This window comes from Euwallacea similis, unplaced genomic scaffold (assembly GCF_039881205.1).
Source record: "Euwallacea similis isolate ESF13 unplaced genomic scaffold, ESF131.1 scaffold_53, whole genome shotgun sequence".
Classification (NCBI taxonomy): domain Eukaryota; kingdom Metazoa; phylum Arthropoda; class Insecta; order Coleoptera; family Curculionidae; genus Euwallacea; species Euwallacea similis.
Window position 1 is genome coordinate 74,599 of NW_027098678.1, and position 10,699 is coordinate 85,297.

Genomic DNA, 10,699 nt, shown 5'->3' on the forward strand with positions numbered 1-10,699 from the left:
CGTTGGATAGAGCTTGTCTAGAGGAACATTTTGAGTGGTCACTCGGCCGAATCGGACCAGGAATTTCCGAGCGCGGAGCGTGCAAACTTTTAATAATTACCCGGTATATTTGACGTATGTGTATTTCTATCTCCGGAATTCATCAAAATAGTCCCACGACTGATCGCACCGTTGTATAGAGCTTGTCTAGAGGAACATTTTGAGTGGTCACACTGCCGAATCGGACCTGGAATTTCCGAGCGCGGAGCGTGCAAACTTTTAATAATTACCCGGTTTATTTGAGGTATGTGGATTTCTATCTCAGGAATTTATCAAAATAGTCCCACGACTGATACCACCGTTGGATAGAGCTTGTCTAGAGGAACATTTTGAGTGGTCACTCAGCCGAATCGGACCAGGAATTTCCGAGCGCGGAGCGTGCAAACTTTTAATAATTACCCGGTATATTTGACGTATGTGTATTTCTATCTCAGGAATTCATCAAAATAGTCCCACGACTGATCCCACCGTTGGATAGAGCTTGTCTAGAGGAACATTTTGAGTGGTCACTCGGCCGAATCGGACCAGGAATTTCCGAGCGCGGAGCGTGCAAACTTTTAATAATTACCCGGTATATTTGACGTATGTGTATTTCTATCTCCGGAATTCATCAAAATAGTCCCACGACTGATCGCACCGTTGTATAGAGCTTGTCTAGAGGAACATTTTGAGTGGTCACACTGCCGAATCGGACCTGGAATTTCCGAGCGCGGAGCGTGCAAACTTTTAATAATTACCCGGTTTATTTGAGGTATGTGGATTTCTATCTCAGGAATTTATCAAAATAGTCCCACGACTGATACCACCGTTGGATAGAGCTTGTCTAGAGGAACATTTTGAGTGGTCACTCAGCCGAATCGGACCAGGAATTTCCGAGCGCGGAGCGTGCAAACTTTTAATAATTACCCGGTATATTTGACGTATGTGTATTTCTATCTCAGGAATTCATCAAAATAGTCCCACGACTGATCCCACCGTTGGATAGAGCTTGTCTAGAGGAACATTTTGAGTGGTCACTCGGCCGAATCGGACCAGGAATTTCCGAGCGCGGAGCGTGCAAACTTTTAATAATTACCCGGTATATTTGACGTATGTGTATTTCTATCTCCGGAATTCATCAAAATAGTCCCACGACTGATCGCACCGTTGTATAGAGCTTGTCTAGAGGAACATTTTGAGTGGTCACACTGCCGAATCGGACCTGGAATTTCCAAGCGCGGAGCGTGCAAACATTTAATAATTACCCGGTTTATTTGAGGTATGTGGATTTCTATCTCAGGAATTTATCAAAATAGTCCCACGACTGATACCACCGTTGGATAGAGCTTGTCTAGAGGAACATTTTGAGTGGTCACACGGTCGAATCGGACCAGAAATTTCCGAGCGCGGAGCGTGCAAACTTTTAATATTTACTCGGTATATTTGACGTATGTGTATTTCTATCTCAGGAATTCATCAAAATAGTCCCACGACTGATCCCACCGTTGTATAGAGCTTGTCTAGAGGAACATTTTGAGTGGTCACACGGCCGATTCGGACCAGAAATTTCCGAGCGAGGAGCGTGCAAACTTTTAATAATTACCCGGTTTATTTGAGGTATGTGGATTTTTCTCTCAGGAATTCATCAAAATAGTCCCACGACTGATCGCACCGTTGGATAGAGCTTGTCTAAAGGAACATTTTGAGTGGTCACACGGCCGAATCGAACCAGGAATTTCCGAGCGCGGAGCGTGCAAACTTTTAATATTTACTCGGTATATTTGACGTATGTGTATTTCTATCTCAGGAATTCATCAAAATAGTCCCACGACTGATCCCACCGTTGGATAGAGCTTGTCTAGAGGAACATTTTGAGTGGTCACTCGGCCGAATCGGACCAGAAATTTCCGAGCGCGGAGCGTGCGAACTTTTAATAATTAACCGCTTTATTTGAGGTATGTGGATTTTTTTCTCAGGAATTCATCAAAATAGTCCCACGACTGATCCCACCGTTGGATAGAGCTTGTCTAGAGGAACATTTTGAGTGGTCACTCGGCCGAATCGGACCAGGAATTTCCGAGCGCGGAGCGTGCAAACTTTTAATAATTACCCGGTATATTTGACGTATGTGTTAGGGCTTGTGTAGGGGACAGAATTCCCGATAATTAATTTAATGTATTAGTTCGATAAGTTGTATTCTTCATAAGCCTAGTATTAAATGTGTGACTAGTATGTAAGAAATCCGTGTGCTACGCCTATGGACATTACTCGTTTCTCTTGCCACTTTGTCCGTATGACCAGATGTTGATTCGCATTTTGTTTGATCTTAGACTAACTGTGTAATAAAACTCCTCGCCGACCTTTTGTGCGTACTAGAATTTAGACACGTTCTCGATGCTGGTCATAAACGCCCTCCAATAAAACCCAATTATATTGTTAAAGTTAGGCAAGTCACAAGGACAAATCTAGAAGAAGCGCCGATGATGACCTCTTAGTTTCTGGTACGCCTATGTACGGTTACCATTAACTTTAGTATTTAAGATTTTGCAAGAAGAAAAATCGCTCTCTTCTTGTGCGTCTCCGTCGACCCTTAACTCCGTACTTTGCACGTTACTCGTACGCGATTACTTTACACACGGTTCCTATACACGGTTAATTACTACACTAATTAACTTGTCACGAAAAGTTGTTATTTCTTTGCTACATTACTCGAAGTTGTTAGTGAATAATAAACCTTTGTTACCGTTAGAAAAGGGTTTTGTTTTCATTTGCACGAACACGGTGTCTCTGAGACCGCGAACTCAGGGTGGTCCTTCGCAAGCATCCAGTCCATTGCTTACTAGACGTATCAAGAATTAGGCCATGTCTAATCAACATCTTGGTACCACGATCCACGAATAAACAGTTTGGTCCTTCGAGCCGGATCAACATTTTTGGTCCTACGAGCCGGATCAACATTTTTGGTCCTTCGAGCCGGATTAAACATTTTTGGTCACTTCGAACCGGATATCACGGGACTGGATCAGAACCTGTGGAACATAGGACATCGAAAGCGGAATAAGGAGTAGAACGGTGGATCCCAAGGAGAGCAAGAAACAATCCCGGTGAGTCATTTCCTTTTTATCACGATTTTTCCTCTTTGAATTTGCATAACCTCATAATCCCGATTCCCATTTGATACTTTAAATGGTCGTTAGTTGTATGAGATTGATACGACTTATTTACTTTGGTTTATGCTCGATTTATGCACATTAAAGAAGTCGAAACTAGTTAATTTCTCCAGTAGTACTTCTGTTTGAATCGCGTAAATTGATTTATTTTAACGCCACGTTATCAATAGTAGTTAAAAATGACCACTAGAGCTCAAAAAGAAAAAATTTCAAAACGATCCGAAATGGAACTAGGCTCAGCAGAGTCTCTTAGCGAGAACGATGAATTTAGAGAACTTTTGCACGCTCGCAGAATTTTAACTAAACGTTTATCCCGTTTTGAACAGTACCTTCGTGAAAACAGAGATATTCAAGAAACAGTTCAATTAGAAATCCGCCTCAAGAACGTGGAGGAGGACTATAATCAGTTCGATAAAGTACAATCTCGTCTAGAATTTTTAAGCTTAAACGAAGAAGAACAACGGATTGAAATCGAATCAGCCTACTTTAATTTAATTTCAGAATTAAAGCAGTTAATAAATTCAATTAGCAAAAATCAAAATAGTACTAATACTCATTTAGGAAAACAAAATTCACCAAGAGGTCTAGGAAAATTACCGGATTTAGGCTTACGTTCATTTTATGGCAATTATGAAACTTGGTTCAGTTTCAAAAACATATTTGATTCCTTAGTCCATAGCAGAACCGACTTGAGTGAAACAGAAAAATTGTTATATCTAAAATTATGTTGTAAAGGCGATGCGCTAAATCTCATAGACTCTCTCGACATAACTCCCGATAATTATACAATCGCTTTAAATCTGTTACAAAAAAGATATGAGAATAAAAAGGCAGTTATTAACATTCACGCTAAAGGCTTAGTTCTTAATTTACCAAACGCGAATAAAGGATCATCTGTAAATATTAGAAAATTAATAGATGCAGTTCAGCAACATAAATCATCATTAGGAAAATTAAAATTACCCGTGGATCAATGGGATGTTTTGTTGATACCGATAATATTAAACAAACTGGATGATAGTACTAATCAGGAGTGGGAGCGGAAACAATGTAATACTGAATTGCCGACTGTTGATCAATTAATGGAATTTTTAACCGAAAAATGTCGTTCGTTGGAAGCGGTTCGCGGCTTCTCAACCGTACATTCAAATAAACATGATAGGGATAGAATGCAAAACAAAGGCCACGAGAAAAGAAACGAATCACATCAGTTTAAGAATTATTCGTATTCTTTGACCGAAAAAATCAATAAGTGTTACATCTGTACTGAAAATCATTTCATTCATCAATGTCCTCGTTTTATCCAATTATCAGTGTCGGACAAATATAACGAAATTCGAAGACATAAATTGTGTAGCAACTGTTTACGTCCAGGGCATCTGAAACAGGAATGTAGATCAAGAGGCTGCAAAAAATGCAACCAAAAACATAATAGCACGTTACATATAGAGAAACGTTCAGGGAGTGGACATGTTCAAAATTCTAGCAACAGCAGCACTAATGAACCTTCCTCATCATTAACTGAACATGAATCATCGATCAGTTCTCCATCTAATCCTTCGGCTCACGATGTATTGAGAAGGTATGGAGAATCCAAACAATCTACAGTTTTAACAATCGGCCAAAGTAACGCGGTCACGTACGATACGGAAAACAATCCTTTGGCATTATCATCGTTAGGTATTGATAAAAATCAAGTACTACTATCTACGGCTACCATTCTCATCTCAGACAGAAAAGGAAATTGGCATAAATGCAATGCCTTACTCGATTGCGGAAGCCAGTCAAATTTAATGACAGAAAACTTCTGCAGAAAGTTAAACTTAAGTCCCCAAACAATTGACCTTTCATTATCAGGTATCAGTCAAATTGTCACAAAGATTAATCAGCGAGTGCACACGAAAATAAAATCCAGGTTCAACCAATATGAATCTAACATAGCATTTTTGGTTTTGCCCATTCTTACCGAAAATCTACCCTCATTTAGATTTCCCAGTTCGGTACTTCAAATTCCAACAAATATCAATCTAGCTGATGAAAAATTTAATGAACCAAAACAAATTGATGTTTTATTAGGGGTAGATATATTTTATAATCTATTAGGTTCGGGTAAACTTAAATTAGGAAAGGGATTGCCAATGTTACAAGAAACCTCTTTAGGCTGGGTAATATCGGGCAATTTAATATGCAGAGAATCTCAAAGTCGGAAAGTAGTGTGCAACCTTGCGACTAGTATTTCAAATAAAACATTAAATGATTCGTTGACGAAATTCTGGCAGATTGAAGAGTTTGAAAATGTTAAATTCCTATCAAAGGAAGAAAATTATTGTGAGGAATATTTTAATCAAACTACAACCCGCGACATGGACAACAGTTTTGTCGTAAGGTATCCGTTCAATAATCAAACAGATTTTAGTCTGGGTGACTCCAAATCGAATGCCCTAAAACGGTTAAAAAATGTAGAGAAAAGGTTAGAAAAGGACAAGGACCTCAAGAAGCAGTACGTAGAATTTATGACGGAATATGAGAACTTAGGCCACATGACGCTTCAAGGACCCATTGAAAAGGACATCTCTATTCCAAACAATTCTTATTTTTTACCCCACAGTGCGGTACTAAAGAATTCTATTACCACGAAGTGTCGCGTCGTTTTTGATGCAAGCTGCAAAACAAGTTTAGGAATTTCCCTGAATGACACGCTTTTGGTAGGACCAGTAGTACAAGATGACTTGTACTCAATTTTGATACGTCTAAGACTTCGCAAAATTGTTTTGAGCGCGGACATCAAAATGATGTACCGATGTATAAAAATTCATGAGGAAGAACGTAACTTCCAAAAGATACTATGGCGAGCAAATCTTAATGATCCGATTAATGTGTATAAACTCAACACGGTAACGTATGGCACATCGAGTGCACCCTTTCAAGCCACACGTTGCTTGATAGAATTGGCCGAGCGCAACAAAGACAGGTATCCACGAACAGCAGAAATAATTAAACGTTCGTTCTACATGGATGACCTGTTGGTTAGCATTGATTCGGAAACAGATGCATTGCAAATTTATAGGGAACTAGACGATATTTTAAGTCAAGCTAATTTTAAATTGAGAAAATGGTCGTCCAACAGTAACATAGTTCTAAACAGTATCCTACAAGCAAACAGTAACGAAAATCACGACAATTTAATTCTACCTCATGAAGATAAACATATAAAAACTCTTGGAATCAGCTGGGATCCTAAACAAGATACTCTGAAGTATTCAGTAAATATTAAATACGAGCCATCCCGTGTTACCAAAAGGACTATTCTTTCGAAAATTTCGCAGATCTTTGACCCGCTTGGGTTGATAGGTCCCGCATTAACTAGGGCCAAGTTAATCATTCAAGCTCTATGGAAATTACATATCGGTTGGGATCAAGTAGTCCCGAATGACCTAAGACAGATTTGGGAGGAATTCTCGAATGAACTGGAGTGCCTCAATGAATACAAGATCGATAGGCTTGTAATTCCAACAAAGACGGCCCATATAAGATTGTACGGATTTTCTGATAGCTCCGAAAAGGCTTACGGAGCCTGTATTTACGTGGCCTCGGAGGATGAGTCAGGTAGTCGCGAATTACGACTGTTGACAGGAAAATCAAGGGTAGCTCCAGCTAAAAAATTGACCTTGCCTCGACTTGAGCTTCTAGCGGCCCACCTTTTAGCCAAACTAATGAATACGGTAAGACAAATTTTAGACATACAAATATCAGACGTACGATACTTCACGGATTCTAGTATTGTTTTGGCATGGTTGAAAATTGATCCTGCTCACCTTAAGACCTTTGTTGCCAATCGAGTGGCAAAAATTAATGAATTGACCAAGATAACGGAGTGGGCTCACGTGCCAAGCAAGGCCAACCCTGCAGATGTAATATCGAGAGGATTGAGCCCAAGGGAATTGCTGGGATGTGATCTTTGGTTTCACGGTCCCGAATTTTTAAAGAAAAACACATCAAGGACGGAAGCGAACTTAGATAGCCATGAGGTTCCCGTCGATGTCTTGCCCGAATTAAAAAATAATCATACCACAGTATATAAAACAACGAGTGTAAATAGCAACAACTACGGACTTAACATTTTTGATAGATTTTCTACCTTCTTCAAACTGCACAGAGTAGTAGGTTACATATGCAGACTTAAAAATCGATGCCGCAAAGTGATGAATAAGTCAACAGCCTTGACAGTTGAAGAATTAAACGAGTCACTGCTTTTATTAGTAAAATTGGTTCAACGGGATAGCTTCGAAAAGGAAATTTCCGACTTATCCAAAAGTAAAAAACTCCCAAGCGAAAGTAAAATTTTGAATCTAAACCCATTTCTCGATTCAGAAGGAATACTTCGAGTCGGGGGACGTTTAATAAATTCACAATTTAATTTTGAACAACAACACCCTATTATATTACCGTATAAACATAAATTCACTGACTTGATAATACAGAATGAGCATATGAAACATCTCCACGCGGGAGTTCAAAACTTGCTTTCGATAATTCGCCTCAGATTTTGGATAATAAACGGAAAAAATGCAGTTAAACGTAACCTTAGTAGATGTATAAGATGTTTTAGAGTAAAACCGAAACCTTCGAAATTTTTAATGGGTTCCCTTCCGACCGCAAGGGTAACGCCTTCACGACCTTTTTCAAATTGCGGAATCGATTATGCAGGGCCTATACTCATAAAGGAGGGTACGCTGCGTAGAGCCAAATCCGTAAAAACTTACATATGCATTTTTGTTTGTTTTGCCACGCGTGCAGTACATATCGAACTGGTTAAAGATCTTTCGACCGATAGCTTTTTGAATGCTTTGGAAAGGTTCTGTTCCAGACGAGGAAAACCAACAAACATACATTCAGACAATGGTTCTAACTTTGTAGGGGCCAATAATTATTTTATCGAACTCTATAACTTAATAAATAATGAATCACACATTAACGCCACAACTACATTTTTAGCCAATCATTTGATAAAGTGGCATTTCATACCCGCGCGTAGTGCCCATATGGGAGGATTGTGGGAGGCGGCGGTGAAATCGACTAAGTTTCATCTTCGCCGCGTCTTAGGTGAATCATCTCTAACATACGAAGAGATGTACACCCTATTAGTAAAAATCGAAGCTTGTCTCAACTCGCGACCACTAATGCCAATCTCAAACGACATAAACGACTATGCACCCTTAACTCCCGCGCATTTCCTTATTGGTGACTCGTTGGCAAGTTTACCACAACCCGACTACCAGAACGCCGTTATCTCTCGCTTATCTCATTACGAACGACTTCAACAACTCCAGCAGCATTTTTGGAATAGTTGGTCCAGAGACTATTTGACAAATTTGCAAACTCGATGTAAATGGAAGAACACTGTAGATAAAACCATAGATATTGGAGCATTAGTTTTACTGGTGGAACACAATACTGCCCCACTGCGCTGGATTTTAGCTCGAGTTGTCGAACTCCACGAAGGAAAGGATCATGTGATACGTGTAGTGTCAGTGCGCTTACCCAGTGGAACTATATCGCGAAGATCATTGTCGAAAATATGCCCATTGCCCATGAATAACAAATAACTCTTTGTAAATAATTTAAAAGGTAACGACCTTTTAACGGGGCCGGCATGTTAGGGCTTGTGTAGGGGACAGAATTCCCGATAATTAATTTAATGTATTAGTTCGATAAGTTGTATTCTTCATAAGCCTAGTATTAAATGTGTGACTAGTATGTAAGAAATCCGTGTGCTACGCCTATGGACATTACTCGTTTCTCTTGCCACTTTGTCCGTATGACCAGATGTTGATTCGCATTTTGTTTGATCTTAGACTAACTGTGTAATAAAACTCCTCGCCGACCTTTTGTGCGTACTAGAATTTAGACACGTTCTCGATGCTGGTCATAAACGCCCTCCAATAAAACCCAATTATATTGTTAAAGTTAGGCAAGTCACAAGGACAAATCTAGAAGAAGCGCCGATGATGACCTCTTAGTTTCTGGTACGCCTATGTACGGTTACCATTAACTTTAGTATTTAAGATTTTGCAAGAAGAAAAATCGCTCTCTTCTTGTGCGTCTCCGTCGACCCTTAACTCCGTACTTTGCACGTTACTCGTACGCGATTACTTTACACACGGTTCCTATACACGGTTAATTACTACACTAATTAACTTGTCACGAAAAGTTGTTATTTCTTTGCTACATTACTCGAAGTTGTTAGTGAATAATAAACCTTTGTTACCGTTAGAAAAGGGTTTTGTTTTCATTTGCACGAACACGGTGTCTCTGAGACCGCGAACTCAGGGTGGTCCTTCGCAAGCATCCAGTCCATTGCTTACTAGACGTATCAAGAATTAGGCCATGTCTAATCAACATCTTGGTACCACGATCCACGAATAAACAGTTTGGTCCTTCGAGCCGGATCAACATTTTTGGTCCTACGAGCCGGATCAACATTTTTGGTCCTTCGAGCCGGATTAAACAGTATGTGTATTTCTATCTCCGGAATTCATCAAAATAGTCCCACGACTGATACCACCGTTAGATAGAGCTTGTCTAGAGGAACATTTTGAGTGGTCACACGGCCGAATCGGACCAGGAATTTCCGAGCGCGGAGCGTGCAAACTTTTAATAATTACCCGGTATATTTGACGTATGTGTATTTCTATCTCCGGAATTCATCAAAATAGTCCCACGACTGATCACACCGTTGGATAGAGCTTGTCTAGAGGAACATTTTGAGTGGTCACACGGTCGAATCGGGCCAGAAATTTCCGAGCGCGGAGCGTGCAAACTTTTAATAATTACCCGGTTTATTTGAGGTATGTGGATTTTTCTCTCAGGAATTCATCAAAATAGTCCCCCGACTGATCGCACCGTTGTATAGAACTTGTCTAGAGGAACATTTTGAGTGGTCACTCGACCGAATCGGACCAGAAATTTCCGAGCGCGGAGCGTGCAAACTTTTAATAATTACCCGGTTTATTTGAGGTATGTGGATTTCTATCTCAGGAATTCATCAAAATAGTCCCAAGACTGATACCACCGTTGGATAGAGCTTGTCTAGAGGAACATTTTGAGTGGTCACTCGGCCGAATCGGACCAGGAATTTCCGAGCGCGGAGCGTGCAAACTTTTAATAATTACCCGGTATATTTCACGTATGTGTATTTCTATCTCAGGAATTCATCAAAATAGTACCACGACTGATCCCACCGTTGGATAGAGCTTGTCTAGAGGAACATTTTGAGTGGTCACTCGGCCGAATCGGACCAGGAATTTCCGAGCGCGGAGCGTGCAAACTTTTAATTATTACCCGGTATATTTGACGTATGTGTATTTCTATCTCCGGAATTCATCAAAATAGTCCCACGACTGATCGCACCGTTGTATAGAGCTTGTCTAGAGGAACATTTTGAGTGGTCACACTGCCGAATCGGACCTGGAATTTCCGAGCGCGGAGCGTGCAAACTTTTAATAATTACC

At 40.1% G+C, this 10,699-nt stretch overlaps 1 protein-coding gene across 1 annotated transcript; it reads left to right on the forward strand.

Annotated features, from left to right (window-relative positions):
- The first annotated feature begins 3,412 nt into the window (after positions 1-3,412).
- LOC136418976 (uncharacterized) lies at positions 3,413-8,794 on the forward strand. Its single transcript, XM_066405178.1, has 2 exons — positions 3,413-7,523; positions 8,184-8,794. The coding sequence occupies exons 1-2, from the start codon at positions 3,413-3,415 to the stop codon at positions 8,792-8,794; spliced, it is 4,722 nt and encodes a 1,573-aa protein (XP_066261275.1).
- The last annotated feature ends 1,905 nt before the right edge of the window (positions 8,795-10,699 follow it).

What these genes read in the sequence shown, in the direction of transcription:
- LOC136418976 (XM_066405178.1), top strand. Translation starts at nt 3,413, where the DNA reads ATGGAACTAGGCTCAGCAGAGTCTCTTAGCGAGAACGATGAATTTAGA. An exon ending in TAAAAAACTCCCAAGCGAAA is followed by an intron (nt 7,524 to 8,183) that starts GTAAAATTTTGA and finishes CTACATTTTTAG; the next exon opens with CCAATCATTTGATAAAGTGG.